This window comes from Dermacentor albipictus, chromosome 10, assembly GCF_038994185.2.
Source record: "Dermacentor albipictus isolate Rhodes 1998 colony chromosome 10, USDA_Dalb.pri_finalv2, whole genome shotgun sequence".
NCBI lineage: Eukaryota > Metazoa > Arthropoda > Arachnida > Ixodida > Ixodidae > Dermacentor > Dermacentor albipictus.
In genome coordinates this window covers 71,107,256-71,130,525 of record NC_091830.1, presented here as the reverse complement: position 1 = coordinate 71,130,525, position 23,270 = coordinate 71,107,256, and the positions used below count along the sequence as shown (strand labels likewise).

General features: G+C 43.7%; 1 protein-coding gene across 2 annotated transcripts in view; it reads right to left on the bottom strand.

The window, feature by feature from the left end:
* Nucleotides 1-1,037: 1,037 nt before the first annotated feature.
* LOC135899248 (zinc finger protein 84-like) overlaps nucleotides 1,038-23,270 on the bottom strand; it is a 44,815-nt gene continuing 22,582 nt past the window's right edge. For both annotated transcript variants that reach the window (XM_065428529.2, XM_065428530.2), the window contains exon 3: nucleotides 1,038-2,804. In XM_065428529.2, coding sequence (XP_065284601.1) covers nucleotides 1,416-2,504 — 1,089 coding nt within the window. In that variant the 5' untranslated portion in view covers nucleotides 2,505-2,804 and the 3' untranslated portion in view covers nucleotides 1,038-1,415. The remainder of the gene's footprint in view (nucleotides 2,805-23,270) is intronic.

Sequence of the window (23,270 nt, the reverse complement as noted above, 5' to 3'; positions counted from 1 at the left end):
GGACACATGTTTAACGCCGCAGTCATCTTTTCTTTTTTTGCCACCCTGTTCAAGTTTCCTATTTATCATAGGGCACATGTTAGACAACTTGCGAGGGGCCGAGGCCGCTCACAAGTTGGCCGCAATTAGAATATGCCACCGCCTTGTGGGATCCCCACCAGCGGTACCTGATTGATAAGTCAGAAGGCATACAAAACCGCGCTGCCAGGTTTATATCAAAGCAGTACTCCAGACACGCAAGCATAACAGCAATAATGAAAGGCATCGGACTAGAGCCGCTACAGATAAGACGCCAGAAGCACCGACTGAAACTTCTGCACGCAATATACACTGATGCAACAGGCATTGACAAGCTAAAATACCTTAAAGCACCCCACTATATCTCACACAGAAGAGACCACAGTTTCAAAATACGCGAAATTTCCTGCAAAACGAAATATATGAAGTTTTCTTTTTTTCCGCGCAGTATTTCTGAATGGAATAAGTTGCCAGTTGAAGTTGTGAGTGCTCCTCGGGATGCATATTTAAGACTGATCAATGATTTGTAATTGCAATCGTCTTCCAAACCAATGACTGCAGGCTGAATTAACTTTTTTCTTGTACTGTTTTTCATGTACTTTTTTCATCTACTTATTTTTATCTTGATGCAGTGCTCCTTTGTCATTCCTCCCTTTTGTGTGATTATACTCCCGTGCTAGTCACTTCATGTTGTTCCCACTCCCCTGTTATAATGCTTCGGCGCTGCAGGGTGCACTGTAAATAAATAAATAAATAAATAAATAAATAAATAAATAATGAGAAGATAAGTTCTTGAATGTAGCAAAGAAGCGCTTCTATGCAATACAATAAAGAGCTTAAGCATCATAATAATGAACAGTGAAAAGACATTCAATAACTCGTATATCTAAAGAACAAGCAAAAAAACATTAGTCTAAGACAAAAAGTTCAGCAACAATTGGGAGCGGGCAAGTTGCTAATCAATGAGTAGAGTTGAAGTGCAAAATTGACTTAGAGGAGAAAGAACCAGATACAAATGCTAACTTCAAACTATTTTATTCAGAGCAATAACAAGTACGTGTGCGTGCACTTCCATGAAAAAAACAAAGACAAAACATGATAAACAAGAAACAATGAGTTGTGCGTACAATTTAGCACTGCTGCACAGCACATGTACTCAGGAAAGAATATTCTTTTTACAAATGGCACACCGACGCGACGGTTACATATGAAACCTGTGCACTTTGAATTTTTTTTTTGCATCAACAATTTCTTATGTGGAGTGGCTTGGGAACCCGTACATTGATTCACAGGGCACTGAATGGCCTCTCGCCTCTGTGCATGCACGGGTGTCAGTTCAGTGCAAACTTGCGCGACAACTTCTCAGGACATGAAGGGCACCGAAACAGCCCCTCACATTATGTGTGGAAGTGGATGTGAGCCTTCAACTTTGACCTTTCTGAGAAGCTTTGAGGGCACGCAGGGCACTCAAATCGCATCTTGCCTGTGTGGGAACGCAGGTGTCTGTTCAGAATACTTTTTTGTGAGAAGCTTTGAGGGCACGAAGGGCACTGAAATGGCGTCTTGCCTGTGTGGAAGTGCAGGTGTCGGTTCAGAGAACTCCTTAGGGTGAAGCTTTGAGGGCAGGAAGGGCACTGAAATGGCCTCTCGGCTGTGTGGGCGCACAGGTGTTCGTTCAGATGACACTTTCGTGAGAAGGTCTGAAGGCAGGAAGGGCACTCAAACGGCCTTTCGCCTGTATGGGTGTACAGGTGTCGGTTCAGACTACTCTTTTGTGAGAAGGTCTGAAGGCATGAAGGGCACTCAAACGGCTTCTCACCTGTGTGGGTACGCAGGTGTTGGTTCAGATCATTCTTTTGTGAGAAGCTTTGAGGGCAGCAAGGGCACTCAAACGGCCTCTCGCCTGTGTGGGTGTGCAGGTGTCGGTTCAGGTTACTCTTTTTTGAGAAGGACTGAGGGCATGAAGGGCACTCAAACGGCTTCTCACCTGTGTGGGTACGCAGGTGTTGGTTCAGACCATTCTTTTGTGAGAAGCTTTGAGGGCAGCAAGGGCACTGAAATGGCCTCTCGCCTGTGTGGGTGCGAAGGTGTCGGTTAAGATTACCCTTATGTGAGAAGGTCTGAAGGCATGAAGGGCACTCAAACGGCTTCTCACCTGTGTGGGAGCGCAGGTGTTGGTTCAGATGATTCTTTCTTGAGAAGCTTTGAGGGCAGCAAGGGCACTCAAATGGCCTGTCACCTGTGTGGGTGTGCAGGTGTTTGTTCAGATTACTCTTTTCTAAGAAGGTATGAAGGGATGAAGGGCACTCAAACGGCTTGTCACCTGTGTGGGTGCGCTGGTGTTTGTTCAGATTACTCTTTTCTGAGAAGCGTTTAGGGCACGAAGGGCACTCAAATGGCCTCTCGCCTGTGTGGGTGCGCAGGTGTCGGTTCAGAGAACTCCGGTGAGACAAGATTTGAGGACACAAATGACACTGAAATGGCATCTTGCCGGTGTGGATGCAGAGGTGTTACTCGAGATTAACGTCCTGTAAGAAGGTCTGAGGGTATGAAGAGAAGCGAGATGACATTTTGCTTGTGTGAGTGTGTCCAGTGTTCCTTCGGCTTGGGTGTTCCTGGAAGCTTCGATGGCACAATAGGAATTCAAACAGACGATGGCTTGCACAGATCCTGGTGAGCACTTCAGATCACAATTTATCCATCTCATAGGTACAGGAGCTACTGCGGTGTTGGTATCTTTAATGGAACAGCACCCTCTGCATTTGCTGGACAGGTGGACCTCAATGCTGCACCAAGAAAACAAGACAGGTTACCAGAGTAAAGCTTATCACTCAAAAACGAAACTGTAATTACAAGGTGTCGAAGAAATGAAAGAACATAGATACTATTGCTAAAGCTCAGCCTTTTCTTCATTAAATGCCTTGGAAGTGCTTTCAGATCAAATAAGACCACAGTAGGTCAACCGTTTTGATTTGGAAATATTTGTCTTATTGCTTAATGAGCAAGTTTATGAAATTTGCACATATTTTAAATTAAAATATTCAACTAAGATATAGTGAGAAGACTAGGAGCATGGTATGAGTGCAAGCTGCCCTTGCAGTCAACTGCAACAGCCCAAACATTCAGTGATGCCATCATGGGCCTGATGACCAAATTAGGAACAGCAGAACTGCGTCTCCAACTAGGTTTAACTGTATTGTCTGTTCTGGTAGAGAGCTACATTTCTTAAATTTATAAACGTTGCTGACTCACTTAAGTACAAGGAAGAATAAATACATAGAAAATAGAAACATAAAGGGCAAAAGAACACAAATGTTGGAAAACAATATTAGAGCCAAACAATATAAAACACAAGTATGACTACATATCAACAAACAACACCCTTAGGCGATTAATTCCATCGTTTGGCTCAGAAAAAAATTTCTCTGTATAAGTCCCTTCGCGGCACATAGGTCCTGTATCATTCTACTGCGATATCGAATATTTGCACGAGAAGCAGGACACAAGTAAAATGATTTCATTATGCTCGACTTTGTTGTATACTACATGCAAGAGTTGTAACTTCTTTGGTGGTTCTCGACTGCAGCTATTCAAGGCGGAGAGTACTCAGCATCTCCGACATAATATAAATTTTTCTGTAGCAATTGCAGATGAACCTAAGTACTATTTCCTGTACTCTTTCCAATTTATCAATATCTTTTGGCATATGGATACCACAGAGCTGACGCATCATCAAGGCAAGGTCTGACAGCACAGTGAACGCTGCTTTACCTGCATAGGCACTCCATGGAATTTGCAACAAAGAAGTCCTTAAGTTCTGAGAGCGCTATCACAAATGTTTTCATTATGCTCATTCCACATCACGTATTCAGTTAGTTGCCCGAGGTACCAATATGTATAAACTTAATTAGGTAGTGTTACCAGTGACATAGGGAAAGTGTAAACGTCTCTTCTCGTTGCTTATGTTCCTAAGAGAGTACTTACTAATGTTTCAGCTCATTTCCCACTCTTACACCTGCAGAAAACTTTTCTCTGCTTGTGATTTAACTACTATGTGCAATACATTGACAAAAAGCATTGTTTCAAATCAGAATCAACCGTATTTGTTATGTCATTGACAATCAAGAACAGAAAAAATCCAACGAGTGACTCCTGTGGTACACATGATGTGAAAGCAAACGCCTCAAATACGCTTGCCTACTGACACACTGAACACGGTTTTCGGGATAGGCCCTGATAAAATACACAGATACAGTGTCTATTCCGACTCCATAAAGCTTACATGAAGCTCTAAGTTCTGGTGCTTAGTCAAAGGCGTTGGCAAAGCGTAAAAATACAGCGTCTAATTGTTCCCCATTATTACAGGAAGTCGTGGTATGAGATAGTAAGCCGATTGACAGTACACAAGCCTTCTATAAAACCATGCTGGACTTCATACAGCATGGTGTCTTCATGTAGGTATTGTTTAAGGTGCTGTGTGATCACATGCTTTAACACATTGTGGCAAAGTTAGGTCAGTGAAACAGGACGATGATTGTGCACGTATAGCGGTTCATCTAACTTAGGTATAGGTGCAAATCAAGAAGCTGTACAGTCAGTAGGAACAGTACACTGCACAAACCATGCATTAAATACAGATCATTAACGTACATTCCCAATGGTTTTCCTTCCTAATTACAACACCTCGGTGACTTTCTTGATACTCTTCACCTAAGATTTACACGCAATACATTGCAACAAGAAATCGATGTTACTGTCACCTGTATAAATAATGTTTCAAGCGTCACCAATGGCATACAAAAGGCATCGGTCCTAAGTTCGATCCTTAAACCGGGACACATTTTTCTTTGACTACCAAGTTTTATTTCTGAGAAATCCAAAATGCATTCATTTTAATATTTGCACTATGCTAAGGTTAATGGCGATTTTTCTTTCATAAAGCTTTCTATGCTATTAGGTTAGGTATGTCTACACCATCTTGGCAAGTGTCACCTATTGTGGCTTTATGTTTCATTCAGCTCTGCAGCCTTCAAAACAGAAGTGACAAGAACAATATAGGTGAAGGCGCCATTATCAAAATGGCGGTAGCAGAGGCTGTTAGGCATTCTTAGTGCAATGCCAAAAAAAGCGGTCTGCTGCATAAGCATAAGCCCCTGAGTCAAAACAGAGTTGCTGGCATCAAAAACTTATACATCAATGCTCCCCTTTTTGGCTGCGCCACGACACTGTCGTCTAACCCACTGGTTTTCGCCATGCAGATGATCGCCGCTGCCCTTTCGCACGTGCTACTGCCCGCACTGGCAGTTGCTTGTTCACGGACCCCCTCGGAGCATGCGCCATTTTGTGACCGGTTTTTGGATCAGCGAGGCGTCGCACATGACTGCACTTTTCCGGTCACCTACGTACTGCCAGCGCAGCAATGGATGCTCAATTCATCGTGGGTTCCTGCATCGACATCGACGCTCTCCAGCTCGTCCACTATAGAAGACAGCTTACCGCTCCGGCCGCTCTGTGGGCTCGGTGGCTGCGCCACGACACTGTCGTCTAACCCACTGGTTTTCGCCATGCAGATGATCGCCGCTGCCCTTTCGCACGTGCTACTGCCCGCACTGGCAGTTGCTTGTTCACGGACCCCCTCGGAGCATGCGCCATTTTGTGACCGGTTTTTGGATCAGCGAGGCGTCGCACATGACTGCGCTTTTCCGGTCACCTACGTACTGCCAGCGCAGCAATGGATGCTCAATTCATCGTGGGTTCCTGCATCGACATCGACGCTCTCCAGCTCGTCCACTATAGAAGACAGCTTACCGCTCCGGCCGCTCTGTGGGCTCGGTGGCTGCGCCACGACACTGTCGTCTAACCCACTGGTTTTCGCCATGCAGGTTGGTACAAGGCACAGCCTTTTTGCTAAGAGGTGTAGCGACTATTGTCTGGTGCAGTTTCCGAGCCCCCATTGCTGCCTTGCTCTTATGGGTGAATGTGTGGAAGTGATTCGCCGCTTACTAATACTCTCTGGCGACGTTGAAACTAACCCGGGACCCGACACGAATGTTGTGTTGAAAGAATTGCAGAAGATTTCATCCAGTCAGAATACACTAATCAGTGAAGTTCAAGGTTTAAAAAATCAGATTTTAAACACTGATAAGATTCTAATGGACCTTAACAAACGAATGACCGAACTGGAACATCATTACCAGGCCATGATTCCACTTCAAAATGAATTAGAAGCCCTCAAATATGCCGCTGCTCAAACTGCCAGCGTGATATCCGGCCTCGAAAATCGCCTAGACGATGCAGACAACCGGTCCCGAAGGAATAATCTAATTTTCTATGGCCTTCCTGATACTAATCCTAAAGAAACCTTTACACAATCAGAAAAGTTGATCATTGATGAAATCACGGATATCATGAAGGTAAACCTTGAGTCCAAAGATATTGAACGTGCTCATCGCCTTGGACGCTTTTCACCTAATCGGCACCATCCCATCATTATCAAATTCGCGTCATATAAAATAAAAGAATCTGTCCTGTCTAACGGCCGCAAGCTGAAAGGCACAAATTATAGCGTGAGCGAAGATTTTTCACCCGCAGTTCGGAACGCCCGAAAACATCTTATCGCCTACGCCAAAAGTCAGTCTATGCCTTTTTCCATGCGTTTCAAAACGCTCGTTATTGGTTCCCAGCGCTATTAATATGACGACTTGACAAAATCAGTTAAAAATATTCAGTAGCAATCACTGCGCAAAAATCATGCACTTAATAACCGCCCTTCCGCCGCTAAGAAAAACCTTTCCTTATCTATCGTTTACACTAATGCCCGCAGTTTCATTCCCAAACGTGATGCAATATCAAATCTCGTGACGTCATCTAACAGCAACTTACTAGTTATAACGGAAACATGGCTCACAAGTGAAATTAGGGACGATGAAGTAGTCCAAGACTTGCAAAACTTCGATGTTTATCGCTGCGACCGTCAAGGGGCACGCGGGGGGGGCGTTCTTATTGCCTGTAGTCGTGAATTATCCTGTACACCAATTATTACTCCCTCGAACTTAGAAATACTATGGCTTCTTATTCGTTCTTCCCCTCGATATGTCCTTCTAGGTGTGTGCTACAGGCCACCTACCAGTAATCCAAACTTCTCATCAGAACTTAACAGTACTTTATGCCAGATTACAGTTAGCCATCCTAACGCTCATATCCTTCTGTTCGGTGATTTCAACTTTCCCATTATTGATTGGAATAACTTAACTTCCACAATAAATAACACTGAGGCGAAGGATTTCATCGATGTTTGTTTGAATTTTAACTTAACACAGCTTATCTCAGAGCCGACACGTGTAACGCGCGACTGCGCAAACATTTTGGACCTTATACTTACTGACCATCCAGACTTATTATCATCGGTTACCTACCTTCGTCCTATCAGCGACCATAGTGTAATTCATGCCACATTTGACTTTGCCCCAGCACCCCGTGTTTTTTCCAGCAAAACTATCAACCTGTATGAAAAAGCAAATTTTGAAGCCATAAATGAAGAATTATGCACTTTTTTTGCCGTCTTTGAAACCTCATTCAATGAACGATCTGTTCAAGACAACTGGGAACTGTTTAGAAAGAAACTGAATGAACTAGCTAGCAAGTATATTCCGAAACTAACATTCCGCGCGAATCATCAGAATCCCTGGTTCAATAACAATTTAAAAAGGTTGGAAAATAAGAAAAAAAGACTTTTTCGTAGTGCCAAGTTTAAACCAAGCCCAACTTCATGGGATAAATATTACGCCGCTGAGAGTGAATACTTACGTGCTGTCCGCAATGCCAAATGGTCCTTTTTCAATAATGACTTACCTAAAATGTTAACAGACAACCCCAAGAAATTTTGGAGAGTTATTAACCCAAGTAACACACGCACTGTAACTCTTGTTGATGATATGGGTGAAATCGTGCCTGAAACTGAGTGCGCACTTATATTTAACAACGCATTTTCGTCAGTATTTTCTAATGATAATAACGTGCCATTGACTAATGTCCCCTGCAACATAGTTTCTAGCATGCCGAGCGTGGTGTTTTATCCTGATGGTGTTTTGCGCATAATTGAAAACCTTAAACTTTCATCCTCAGCAGGTATAGATGGTATAAACTCTAAACTACTAAAAAATACAAAATATATTTCTTCATCATTTTTGTGTCTTATATTCTCGCAGTCACTTTCTACAGGTTCCATGCCTCACGACTGGAAGGTGGGGAAGGTCATTCCCATCTACAAGTCTGGTAATAAGAACACACCGCTAAATTATCGACCCATCTAACTAGTCTCCCTTGCAAAATCATGGAACACGTCATCTACTCCCTGATCATAAATCATTTGGACGCGAATCAATTTTTTCATTCGGCACAGCATGGGTTCCGCAAGGGTTTTTCTACCGAAACGCAACTAGCTCTATTTCTACATGACTTACATGTAAACCTTGACTCTAACCAACAAACTGACGCTATTTTCCTGGACTATGAAAAGGCCTTTGACAAAGTTTCTCACCGCCACTTACTACTAAAGCTTTCTTCTTTTAACTTACACAGTGACGTACTCAAATGGCTCGAAGCATTCCTAACTGATCGCTACCAATTCGTTTCTGTAAATAACAAATCATCCACTCTTCTCCCTGTAACTTCTGGAGTCCCTCAGGGATCAGTTCTCGGTCCTCTTCTTTTTTTAATTTATATTAACGATTTACCCCAACACGTGTCTTGTAAGATACGAATTTTCGCCGATGACTGCGTGATTTACCATCCAGTTTCTAATGCTACTGACGAAAACACCTTACAACAAAGTCTTAACAACGTGCAGTCTTGGAGTGAAAATTGGCTGATGACTCTTAATCCCAACAAATGTAAACATATGTCTTTTACCCGTCGCCGTAACCCTTTCCTGTCCTCTTATACTATAGTAAACGTTCCCTTAGAATCAGTAGAATCATTTAAGTACTTGGGCGTCACACTTTCTCGTGATCTCAGTTGGGGTACGCATATTTCCAACATACTTTCATCAGCTAACAGAACTTTTGGCTTCATGAGACGACACTTGCGTGACGCCCCGCAGAACGTAAAACTACTAGCTTTCAAATCCCTTATCAGACCGAAAGTCGAATACGCATCACCCATCTGGAATCCATATCAAGTCTATCTAGTTAACGAGCTCGAGTCCTTTCAAAACCGCGTCGTCAGATACATCCATTCCTCATACTCATACGACGTAAGTGTATCATCCTTAAAAGCAAAATCTGATCTACAGCCCCTTGCACGTCGCCGTGCTACTGCTAGCCTTTGCCTCTTTCATAAGTTTTTTTACAGTACCTTATTTCACGAGCCATATATCACACCACCCGCACGCATATCTCTACGAACTGGGCACCCATTACGAGTCTTACGCCCACGCTCCCACACAACTACATTTTCCTCGTCTTTTTTTTCCCGCACAGCATCAGATTGGAACGCCCTTCCCCACCACGTAGCTGCAATCACTTGCCCGACATCGTTTCTGGAAAATGTGTCCTTGTTGGCTAATCATTAACTTGCTTTCTCACGTGTTATTATTTCTGTTGTTTTGCACTTGCGAAAATGTAGCTTCAATGTACAATTTTTTCTGTATACCTGTGTTTATATTTGTATATTAATCTGTACCCACCCCTTATGTAATACCCCTAGCAAAGGGGTCTTTAAGGAAATAAAACTGAACTGAACTGAACTGAACTGAACAATAATTTCTTTATAATATAGGACGCAACACAGTATGGTTCCTCAGCTGACAAAAGGAACACTAGCACAATGCCACCTTAAACTAAAGCTGGCTACATTTGAACAGGGTGGCTGCGTTTCTCCCAGTATTCTGTGGTTTCAAAGCACCTGCTTCTTCTTGTAGCTATGGCATGCTATTAAGCAAAAACATCTTTTTGAGCAGTGCATGTGATGTGATCTAGCACCTGTTACAGACACATTTTCTGAAAAACCGCTCTACGATACATTCTACACACCACTGCTTTACACCTAGAGCACACATTGCAGCAATGTTCAGTGGTCACTAAATTTGTATACTGTTGTGACCTATGGTTGCAGCATTCCTGTTGTATATTTTCACTATTAGAGCTATGTTATTGCGTCATACTTTCTTTTGATACTGTAAAGAACATGAACCTTAATAATGCAGACAAGTGTGCAATGAAGAAAAGGATAATGCTAACTTTGCAAGATAGCTGAACCAGATATAATCTCTAAGATTCAAGCAGTGCATAGAGAGAGCACACAAATCAGAGGCTTTAAGAACTCTGGTTCCTGATGAGCAGCAACAAGCTGCACACTACATGCACGCACGCAAACACAAAAAAATGCAGGAATCACACAGATTACGGAAAACACGAAAAACAAAAAGTATTGAAATAGCATGCCTAACTGGCATATGTGTTAAAACATGGCTCTTCTGCATCAACAAAAGCAGCGAAATTAAAATTGCAATAATATAAAAGAAAACGTAAACAGAAAAAAATAAACCGGCACACAAATGCTTTCATGCAATTGAAGGACTGTCGCCTTAAATATAAATATATTTTAGGTATATCAAACTTTTATAATGTTCATAAATATGCCTTCCAGAAAAATCAATATGAACAATGTATGCGATAATATACAGCAGAAGGTGCAATAAAACTGTTTTGAATCTGCAATGCTTGTTGCAAGGCTGAGGCTGAAGAAACAAGGGCGTACCTCTTTTAATGGCACAAAAAAGACAAAAGAACAGACTGGTATGCTAGTTGTTACTGCATAACTTGACCTTAAGCACAAGAAAGCACGTGGGACAACAGAAGGGGACGACGATAGTGCTACTAACTGAATTTTTACTGCACATGGTTAACACAGCACATATATGCCATGGTACAACAGGAAAAATTATGCAGATGAGGAAATGTGCGAATCGATGTAAGTGAAGCTTTCTGTGCTGGTTGCTTTGATTGGTGATAATTAGTGGTGATGCTGATGGGGAAAGCTTAATTTCTTCGTTTAGTCTAACAAGAGAGGGATGAGTTAATGTTAAATGCTACCTTGCATGCACCACTGCTCTTTATCTGCATAGTACACAGAACACATAGGGAGCGGTGTTTGCTTGAGGCATTACTGTGCGGTATATTACATAACCTCAGACAGCTGACCCTTGTCGTTGCCTCACATGGCACATAGCATTGTGGCATAAGTATTAAACTTGAATTGGATTACGGAGCCATACGTTCCAAAACCACATTCGGATTATGAGGCACGTTGTAGTGGTGGAGTCCGGATTAATTTTGACACCATGGTGCTCTTTATTGTGTCCAAAATGTTAAGTGCACGTGCATATTCTATTTCGCCTCTATCGAAATTCGGCTGCCGCGCTCGGGATCAAATCCGCGAACTCTAGCAAGGTCATAGTCGCAACCCTACCACGGCGGGCACAGAAGTGTTGATTTGACGTGCGACCACTTCCGTAGTGTAGCCTGGACCCTGTGGTAGACTTTAATTAATGTGGCTTTGCTTCTGCACGCCTTGCGTAAGTTGTATGCTTAACATGTTCGCATGCGGGTTATTTATGAGAAATAGCAAAAACGTACTGTACCGTACCTTGAAGTTACCTTGATTCAGTTTCCCCACAACCGCTGCCGTGAATATACTAGTAGCATTTCTAATGAATACATTCCTCTGCCAAAAGCGTTTCCTTACCTTCTCACATCATCTGTTCCCTCTCCCCTCTCCCTTGAATGGGAACTGCCTCTTGTTCCCCTCCTCTCTACAATACTATCTACGTTTCCTCTGGACTCGAGTGTTAGTAGAAAGACAAGTGCTGCAGTTTCTCAATGCCTTTGAGGGTGGTCACGGGTAATTAGAGCTGTCAAAAGGATAACCTGGACATGCCCAAGGCGCTCCAGAGAGCATTGTTCACATTCGACATGGTGGGGTCCTCTCCTGTCGTCTTGCTCCTGTGTTGTATGCAGTGTATCAGACAACAACAACAACAGCAGCAGTGGGAAAGTCGAAGGAAGAGGCTAAGAATGTTTTGCTTTAAAACAAAAACGTACCATCGCAGCACAGATGAATTTTTCGCATGATTACCCACTACAGGATCCTACCGCGATAACGACAAGCCTTCTTTTTTTGATAGTGAAAGGGATAGGCACCTTGGAGTTATTGCTTCAAATCCTTCCGAACGTGTCAATCATATCCCTAGTCGATTGATCTGGGTTTCTGGAAACGTGTGTTTTGTTAAATAAGGGTTTACAACCACAACACAAACAGTATCTAGATGACCAGTCTTCACCAGACTGCTAACATTGTTCGAATGTTGCTCTAAGCGATCATTGAGGCATCTTCCCGTCAGTCCAATATATTCCTTCCTGCAGTCCAATATAGAATATGCTAAATCACTCTTACCATGCACGAAACCAACCATACTCGTTTTTATTGCAGTCATAACACTCCTTTTTAGTACTGTGTATTTTCGCACCCAAACGTTGCAATTTCAAAGGGGCTGAAAAGACTATGTCAATGCCAAGACGATTCCCAAATTTCTTCAGATTATGGCTAGCTTGGTGCAATACGGCATGACAACCACTTTTCTGTCTCTGCTCGCTTGGACAGCGGAATGCGGATACCCATCGCATTTCCTTAACATGCTGCCAGCCAGTCCTCTCAGCAACCAGTTGCAAGGGGCAGCCAGCTGCACATAGGCGCAAAACTTGGTTTTCGAAGCTTCTGTGTACCAGGTGATGAGGGGATATTACAAAAGCGCTTTTAAAGCACAGGTTAATGATTCCCCGGTTACCTCATTTGGAATGCGCTGATGAGAATGGTAGAATGGCTTTCTTCTGTTGGGGCTCATAGTACCAACACACGACTGTTTAAGAAACGAAGCGCAAGATCTAAAAAGGTAATGGCAGCATTAACATGTACTTCACCGGACATGAGCTTGGAGGCTCTCGTAAAAAATTGAACAAACAGACATAGCAGGAGCCGAGCATTCATCATCAAATTGTAGAAACACTAAATGTGAATCTACATCCACTCCCGATGGCTAGGCCTTCGACACAGCACAATATGGATGTAGCCTGTGTCTCATCGCCTTTTGGGTAACAGAAGCGACCAATTCCGCCGTTCTTTCGACCCCTACTTATTTTAAGTGCTGTTCGTGGTCGCCGAAACGTCTCGTACACCTAGCCGCATTCACGGTCGCCCGAGTGTGTGCGATTCCGGAACAGGTTATAACCACTTAGAAGGGTCATTGCACGTCAACTGTCCCAACCTTGGCGCTCGACTATCAGCGATTTCTTTGAAAAAAATTGAGCACTATCTATTTAGAGCAAGAAGTCTTTCTGTAAAATATTTTCACAACAAAAAATTTTTCAACACCGCTAGGAACATGCAAAGTTTTTTGAAAGCTCGAAGGTATGAGTCGTAAAACACATTGTCAAAAAAATTTCTCTTCTTAAATTAGGCGAGCACACAATTTTCCCTTGAGAATGGAAATAGGCTTTTCACTTAGAGGTGTTATCTATCTTTACGTTTTTGTGAGTTTTTTGAACGGCACTAAATATGCAAATACTTTTACTGAAAGGTTATATTTCATAGTAACTGTCAGCAAGTTGTACTGTAAGTGAAAAATAATTTGGGACGAGTATAACATGAAATCGCCTGTCAGCTGGCGACAAAGTTGCCAAAAAGTTAGTTTTAGCCTATGTATAGTCATAAATTTAGCACTCAAGTGGTCGGGGAAAAACTACGCTAAATAGTGCATTTATTAGAAACATTCATTGTCTACAAACTGAGAAACGTTTATCGAATTACTTTTTGTTTTAAGGAAGAAAAACATTTTTGAATTAGTGTTATACCAGTCTCTGTGCATCCACGTTTCCCCTTCGTAGGAAAGCGTTTTAGCGGTAAGTAGAACTTGCACGGACGCAAAATTTCCCGAGTCGATCGAGGAACATCTAGACAAGATAATCATCTCCTGAAACTTTTACTTGAGTGCTTTATTAGAAATTATCACCCTAGCCAATAAAAAACGTGAGCGCCAATACAGCGCATTTAACCGGATGTCGCCGTACACGGACGGCCTGCATAGCGTCGCCACGCGGCATCGGACAGTTATGCCGGTGAGTACAGATTGGTACACTTAAGTTTAGACTTGGCCAAAAACTTTCTGAATAAGAAAACAATCTGTTGCTTTATTACGGCAAATATGTAGCAAATATCAGCCAACACTATCGTGTTCAATATCAGCCAACACTATCATGTTCTGGCGACCATGTTGGCAATGATGTTAGAGGAGTGATGTCGACTCATCATTAAATGTTTTGGCATGCTTAAGTTCAAACTAACGCATTTAAAAAGATGATAGAAAGAAATAAATACGTTTGCTTGCTCGTCTTCGCTGTCTTTCTTGTTAAATGTTAAATTCAGACTGAATGAGGCAGTCTGCTGACCTTTGAGAAGCGCAGGATTTAATATTCAGTGTGCGATAACTGAAGGAAAAAATGAAAAGGCTCGTTCGAGTTATCGACTGTATAAAGGTTGCGGCTATAATCCTAAAATGCGCTCCTATGCTCCTCAGATGCATTACATTTTTTCACAAAACTTAGAATGTTTCAATGCTTGCACTTCCCCTGGTGGTCTTCTTGCAGCAATGTTCAGAATAAGGTAAGAACGGCGTCTCATAGTCATTAAAAGGCTACAATAATTACTTTAATAAAAGTAGGGAGAGTGCAAGTGCAAATATTTCCGGTACCTACAGCTACAATACATTTCTGTAGAGGCTCTAGCAAGACATCAGAACTTTTATTGGTGATATCTGCCAGAGAAGTACTATATATGCTGAAGCGTGGAAAGACTCATCCAGATCCACCTAGAGGATTACAGTTTTGACTGTGCCACTTTTGCATTATAGAATAAGAAGGGCATCAGATAATTTTCTTCGCAGTTGTGCTTAATAGTCTTGTATATGCGTGTTTAAAGTGGTCGCACTCATTCTTGCATATGTCGTAACGCAGGAATAAAAAATGCACGCTATTGATTTGGCACCTGTTTATTGCATGCGACATGGAGGAAGGAAACCCAGGACTAGTCCCGACCAGCACGAACGTATTGGAGAGAGGGTGGCCGTTGTCACGTGCTGTTTTTCGCAAAGGAGCACTGGGACGGTTACCCCAAATTTCAACATTGCCATAGCAACCGCGCTCACGAAGTTTCGTTGCTGCTTTTGGTCTCTGAAAAGTGAGATAAGATTTATCCGCCGGTGTCTTTTTGTTCCCGAAAAAACTGACTTTGGAGTGTGGTGGGTAAGTTTAAAAGTTCTGTTTGGGTCTGTGAGGGTGATTGTCAGCCAGCAACAATACACTCAAGCAGTTATGGCACAGGTCTCTGTCGTCATTTTCAACGCTGCACAGAAAAAAACTGGAGCGCGTCTGCTTCACTAAAACTGCTACAGAAGTTTCGTAGGCTTTGTTTTGACGCACGTCGACTGCACACACTTCCGGTGGTTCGTAACAATGCAAGCTCAAACTTCGCATCCATCTGCTCCTGCGAGCTGCGAAACCGCTGATTGCAGGCGCAACATTTTTACAGTCAATAGCTCGAACATGCCTTGCTATATTTTTCTTCAGTTACTGCAGACTGGATATTAAATTCTGTGCTTCACAAAGGTCAGCAGACTGCCTCATTCGGTCTGAATTTAACATTTTTTTGGCAGTCGAAGTCGAATTTATTTTCATCAATAGTATAAACAGTAGTACCAACAGGTGAAGTATAATTGCGCGATTGGAGGTCCCAAAGTAAAAGCTGTCGGGGAGACCTCCTAAACAAAAAACAAATGGGGGTTAGTAATTGTGGCAACAGTGGCAGGCTACATCATACAAAGGTTGTGTTTGTCAACAAAAACAAAAAGCTGGATAAAAAGAAAAGAAAAATAAAGCTTTGAATACCAAAAGGTGGTAGTAGGGTGTGGAACATGCAACGCGGAAAAGTCTTTACCGGGAAAAAAAAAGAATAATGTTTTAATACAGAATTAGGTGGTGGCAGCATGGGGAACAAGCAATGCTGTAAAGCATTGACAGGGACAGAAAAAAAAATATGTAAAAAAAATTAGGAACAGTAAAATACAAATATATTTAATAATGCTTACGTCGCACAAAATATACTAGGCGTTCGGTAAAGAGTTAATATAATACGCCTTAGCTTTGCACTTGAAGGCTTCAAATGCACGATTTGATTTCCGACGGAATCGAATTCCACAATGATATGCCTGAAAACGTGACAGTAAGTTTCCCATAGTTCGAATTTTAGGAAGGAGCAAATTGTGACATGCGGAAAACCTTGTGCTATTATTATTAGTGAGGTCAGTATGGGTAAAACTTTCAATACCTAGCTCCGTATTTATGAGGCGGAGAGAGAGGGAGATAAAGAGGAAAGGTGGGGAGGTCAACCAGATATTGGTCTCCGGTTTGCTACCCTACACTGGAGGTCGAAGATAGGGGTTATAAAGAAGATAAAGAGGAAAATGTTTAAAAAAAACACGCACACCGGGGGGCACACACACACAAAAGGCGTTCCAGTTAAAGTTGTTCACACAGGCCGGAGATCGCAAAAAGTGCAATAGTGCTTGCACGGCCTTCTTCTGTGACGGTAGGTCCTTTCGATGGTGTAAAATTCTTTTTTCTGATAACGGCTGATTGTCCAGCTGGTCAAGTTCGTGGCGAAGGCATTCCCTCTGTGGACTGTACTGCGGGCAGGCGCACAAGATATGGTCAATTGATTCTTCGTGGCCACAGTGGTCCCAGGTTGTGGTATCGGTCATCCCTAAGCAGAATGCATAGGCTTTGGTAAAGGCAATGCCGAACCGAAGTCAATACAGAAGCGTGGCCTCTCTACGGCGAAGCTGTGATAACGCTCAAAGACTTAACGTGGGATCAAGTGAATACAGTCGCGTATTTCTTAAATGTGCCTCATTCCATTGCAACAAGGTGCACTGCCGAGCAAGTAGGCGGAGCTTCCGTGCTGCATCAGTTCTAGAAAGACGAATTGGGACCTGGTGCTCCTCAGTATGGGCTGAGCGGGCAGCTTGATCCGCCCGTTCATTGCCGATAGTCCCGCAGTGACTTGGAAGCCACTGAAAGGTTATTTCATGGCCTGCATCACTTATATGACGTAACGTCTCCATAATACAGAATATTAGTTGTTCGTGCGGTTCGTGTCGTAAAGGTGACAGTAGAGACTGCAGTGCCACCTTCAAATCGCAGAATATCGTCTACTTGTGTAGCGGTTCATCACCAATGTGATGAAGGGCAGTAAAGAGCGCTGCGAGGTCTGCTGCTGTCGATGCTGTCGCGTGGGTCGTCTTAAATTTGATTGTTGTAGCTTTCGCTGGTATGACGATTGCCGCAGCAGACCTGCTTGGAAGGACAGATCCATCAGTGTAAATATGCGTAGAGTCACGGTAGTTCTCGTACAAATATAGTAGCGTGAGCCGTCTAAGGGCTGGTGATGATGGATAAGCTTTTTTTCGAGATACCAGCTATGGTGAGGTTGATTTTTGGCTGAGCAAGGCACGATGGAGGAATCAAAGGTCTCGCAGCTGGAGTGAAAAAAGCTGGCAGTGATTCATCATATACGGTTATCGTTTGGATGAAAGATGTGTGTGGTCTGTCCGCTGGTTATGAGGCGGAACATTAGCAACAGCTTATGACTGAATAACATGCACAAGGGGAGAAGGTTTAGGTAATGAAAAATGGGAGCAGAGTGAGACGTAAAAGTTTGAAATGTTATCAATCATACCGCTTGCTCTTGTAAAGCTTCTAGTTGGTGGAGATGGGTGAAGTATGTATTACCCCATGATGCGAGGCAATATGAAAGATGACTATGAATATACGCGTAATACGAAGACAAAAGAATACTTGGTTCAAAAAAGGAGCGCGATTTATTAATGACGTGAATTCCAAAAGGAATTTTTTGAAGAGAATTGGCATGGCGGTTGAACTTTAGGTGCTCATCTAAGATAATGCCTAGAAATTTGGTTGACCCAGATCTCGTAATTGTGTGATTGATAAGCGTTACAACTAAGGGATCTACAAATAATGCTTGTGGGGAATGAAATACCATAAATGTTGCCTTCGATGGATTGATATCAGCACGAAAGAAAGAGAGGGCGAGCAACTAAACATATTTGTTTCTTTCCATCATTTTCAAAAATGCAATAGTTTGAACTTAAGCATGCCAAAACATTTAATGACGAGTCAAGATCACTCCTGTAACATCATTGCCAACATGGTCACCAGAACACGATAGTGTTGGCTGATATTTGCTACATATTTGCCGTAATAAAGCAACAGATTGTTTCCTTATTACTTGAAAAAAGCCGTGCAGAAATTCTGATGGGCAGGCGGCTATGCACAGCAGTTCCAGTCCTTCCAAAGAGCCTTCTGCCCCAGAGGGTGAGTCTGAACAAGAAGAAAAACCGTGATACAACCCTCCGACTGTGGCAGAGTCGATACTTCAACAGTCGTCATAGAGCTATTTTGTTGCCACCGCTCAAACGGGGTGCGGAAGTATCGGTGAGAGATTGCAAAGCGAAAGAGATAGTCTTGCGTCTTGCAAATCGGCCAAGTCGTATACGGTTAGAACTTCCAATGGTATAGTTCTACAAAGACCTCACAAAGGAGGAAGCGACCAGCTAGTGCAGACTACAAAGAAACTCCTTCCCCAACTTACACGTGCTCAATAAGATGTTTCCGACACAATATAGGGCCACCTGCCCGTGGCGCGGTGCCCCACCTACACTCTACCACATCACCTGGGAGTGCGAACGCAAAAAAGCATTCCACAAACACCAACACCCGAGTGCGGAGCAATGGGAGAGTCGGCTCACCAGCAACAAGCTCACGGCCCAAAGGGCCCTAGTGCAGCACGCGAGCGATGCAGCACGACTCAGTGGAGCCTTGGAATAGGGGCCCACCATTGCTGAAGAGAAGTCTCAAGTCGCCAGCGCCAAGAAGAAGATGACGGAGACCTCGTAAGCACGAAACTCTTGAAAGACTCAATAAAGGTTTTCACTCACTCACTCACTCTACAAAGAAACAAGAAATTCTTAGCATGCTATGTTTCACTGCAGAATGACAGCAAGGACGGCAGAGGTAGATATTATTTTCAACGGGCATTTTATAGTCCGATAGAAATGGAATGGAAAACTAATCGTGCTACAAACGGCAACGAACATGACGGTCCATCAAGCACTCCCTTGCTACAAACTGATCGTCCTGAATACAGAACGCAAGTTCGCCGTCTTGTTTGACAGCCAGACTAATACGGGCTCTGTAATTGCCTGTTATTTTGTTTTGTGCATTGTTTTTGTTATAAGTGTTCGTCCTTCATTGGTTGTGCTGCTAAGTTTCGTGGCAACAGTCGGTGTGTTGTTAAAGAAAAAGGGAAAGGGCAGATGAAGTGATAGCATCTATACCGCGTGTCCAGTGTCCACGTTATCGGAGGCTGTGGACCTGATGTCGGAAACGTCTAAGTGACGTCACTTGTCACATGAGTGTTTCCATATATGTAGGCTGCTGGCATGAAATAAAGGTTGTCATCACGCCTGCCACATGAGTCAGCGGCGAGTTCTCTCCTACGGCTAGTCCGGCTGCGCTTGGCATAAGGCAAGGGCTGTAACACCACAGCAAATAACACCATAGTCAGAAGTTTGAATTCACGAGGCTGTTGCTTTTCTTTTAATGAGAAAGTGCTAATCTTGAATTCACCTCCTCCAGTACACCATGCCTTCAGGCTTGGAGTTGGCGCCTGACACCGGCTAAAATGCCGAGAGCCAGTGGGGCTATACTAATCCAATTAGAAAACCCAGTAAGCTTCAATAAAAGACACTCCTTCACCAGAACAGGAATTGGCTTCCATGGTGCATTATTTGGCCACTCTCTCCCAAATGACTCATTTGATCAGCCAATAGCCCTTAGTCCCCAGCACCTGCGGAGCATCTGGCAAAGGCAGCAGTCAGACCTCTAACACAGCAGAGGGTGCTAAGAATCTCCGTACCCGAACGCGTATTTACAATTGCTAGTACGAACAGTAGGCGTGGCGTTTGTCAAGGCCCTCTACATTTCTTCGCAGGTGCAAGTAAGAGTGGGTGCGAGAGAGAAATTCTGGGGGCCTTTGCTCCTTGAATATATGAGTCTGCTTAGGCACTACGAAGGTTTCTTAGCGTTGGTTGTATGCGTTTGTCCCCTAGGCATGCTGGCATTGCTGAGTGCGGTCCAGTTTGTTTACGCTCTACTGCTGGTTGCTGCCGATGTGAGGCAGTGGGCACGGATGCCCGATTTGGTGATCACTGTGTCAGAAGGGGCAAGGTTTTGACTGGTGTTGTACAAGTTGCGGGTCGCTTGTTTCATCGCGACGACAGATTGCATTTTTTACAAGCACTGCTCCAGGAGGGCACATATAACCGGCAAACGGAGCCCTCAGGAGAGCATCTGAGGTTATAATGAAGCAGGCGGCACAGGTCTTTAGGGAACCTAAGGGGCAGTGGGGGTATCAAAGCTGGAAGCAGGGCGGCCCATGGGTTGGCGCCGCAGAGGCCGAAGCGTACCAGTCGGTGTTTGCTTAGAAAATTGGCTGTCCGCAATAGCGGACAGCTGACCATTTACACCCCTGGCACACGCAGGCCTCGGAGAGCCGCAACCCATGGGCCAGCCTGGGTTCCAGCTTTCATGTCCCTGTTGGCACTTTGGTGTCCTGTAGGCGCCGCCAATGATGCGAAATAATGACATGCTGTATCAATTAGTAAAAAAGACGACTGAATAAATATAATTACGTCCAGCCACCAACTTGCAACGCTAAGTTCACTGTTAACGCGCCCCGCGACTTCTACCAGCTGCCTAGGGACAAATGCATACAACATGCACTAAGAAACTCCTCCGTAGTGCCTAGGCAGAGTCACATATTCAAGGAGCAAAAGTCCTCACATTTCCTCTTGCACCCGCTTTTAATCGCACATGTGCACAAAGATCCATCGTCTGCGCAAGTGCCATGCCCCGCTGTAGCTACTAGCAATAGTAAATACGCGACCCGGACAGGCCCCCAATGGAAACTGACCTTGGCAACATTTAACACTCGAACTCTCCCGAGTCAAGCTAGATTAGCAGGCATCTTTCAGGAACTGCCTGCTACCTGTGAACGGTAAAACATGCATCCCAACCTGTGAACATTAAACTAGTGAAATCCTTGGACACGACATCAAGGGGGCAAAGAGGATAGACAAGATAGGTTCTTTCTTGCTCCGAGCACAAACCTCTTGAGGGATACATATGTACATTATTATCAATCTCTTACCTTGTGACGCAGCTTTTAAGGGGCAGCAACTATGGAGCAGCAGAGACTGAGAAGACGCGCATTGCTTTTAGACAACACCTACTTTACCAGTGAATCTGCTGCTGTGGATTTCGCCTGCTGGATTAACTTCATTGAAGCAAGTTACCATCTGGTGTCCTCTAACAAAACTTAAAATAAAACTTGGGGAGACTGACGAGTCCGTTTTTTGCGAACAGAATTTTCCATAAGACGATGCAGCATTTATGAAATCGTAACACGGGCTCAAATTAGTAAACATTACAAATACTTCAGGAGGATTGGCAGGTACGGAAAAGGACCAAGCAGATCAAGGATGATGCAAAAAACAAGCTCTGCCAGAGTCCTTCAATGCTTTTCTGGTCACGAAACTCCGCCGTAACGCTATGGGAGAGCTTGCTAGGGAGGGCGGCGCTGGGAGCACGGTGGGGGCTAGACGAAAGCTGCGTGCTGCATAAGTTGGTTCTTTATTCTATGGCTGGGCGCCCAAGTAGTTAGGCGGCATCGGCATTCGGTTTTCCTCATTTCAAGAGATAATTTCTTTATCTGTACCACGTTGTCGCTTCGGCTACAGAGATACGAGCGAAAAGGTATTGTTGTTTTGTTTGCCTAGTGACGCCGATGAAGTGGAGATGTGCAATACCACGACAGGAAGCTAGCGGCTTTACCTTCGACTCTCAACACGTCGAGTGTGCGAAAAGATTTTGACACTACGGTCGCTGTTTAAAGCTATGTTTGTTGTGAAAGGAGATGCTGTGTCCTTGCCCGGCGCCGTTCCTTGGCTGTTCGAAGGGCTACCGGTGTACTAGGCACCACGACAGAAATTGTGCGGTTTTTTCTCAGATGCCGTCTGCAGTTCTTCACAAGGGAAAAGAACAAACTTTCATGGGCTTAAGTAAGCGCGCAGCACGCCCAGCCCGTGAGGACAAGAAAGTGATGTGCTGAATTGCTTCCTTAATGGCTTCAGCCATGCAAACAAGCAGCATTTTTCTTTTCACTGCTTTTTCTCAATGCGATAGAAAATCGTAAATAAGAAAAATGCATTTCCTCTTTTCTTTCACTAATATGTCAACCATTTTCATTCTTCTATTCTTAAACTACTTCATTAGAACTACTTCGTAGCCTGCTGTTTTTGAGGTGCTTTCCATCATATTATGTATTTTGCATTCTTGCATTGTTTACTGTTAAATTTTGTAGCACGACAGTGTCATGTTCACGAACATATGTAATGCAACGTGCCATTATACTGACGCTTTTGACACAATGGGCACGAGTGTCTCCTCAGCGTGACACGTTATTGGGTAGTTTGCCGCATGTTATATGGTTCCCATTCTGAACAAATTGGCAGTGCAGCAAGGTCATGCTTGTGAACACGTGTGCTTATTTTTGTTTAGATTAGTGACATGAAACACGACTTCGTTTTACTTAATCAAGCCTCCCCAGTGCAGTCTTCATTACGCAATCTCCCGCTATACAAGCGTAGTCCGTTCAAGCAACCCACTGTCATTATGAAGCATGCCAAATTGGAGTTGAGGTGATAGCGGGACTCATTCCAGGAGGCGAGAGATTTGTGAGAGCGCAACCAATGCAAGAATTAAAGCTGCACGGGTGGCCTTGCGTAGCTGCGCACACAACTTAAAAGGAGAAGCACTTTCGCTCGTGCTATGCCTACATAACATGAACTTGTCAAGGTTACACGTTCAATATGAAAAGACGGTGGTTGCAAACTCCCGAGTTAAGGCTAGGTTAGAGATCAGCACATTCCAGCGATACACAGACGTTGCCTTGCGAAAGATTCGTCGTTCCCGCTTTGAAATGTTGCAGATGCTCTCTGCAATATG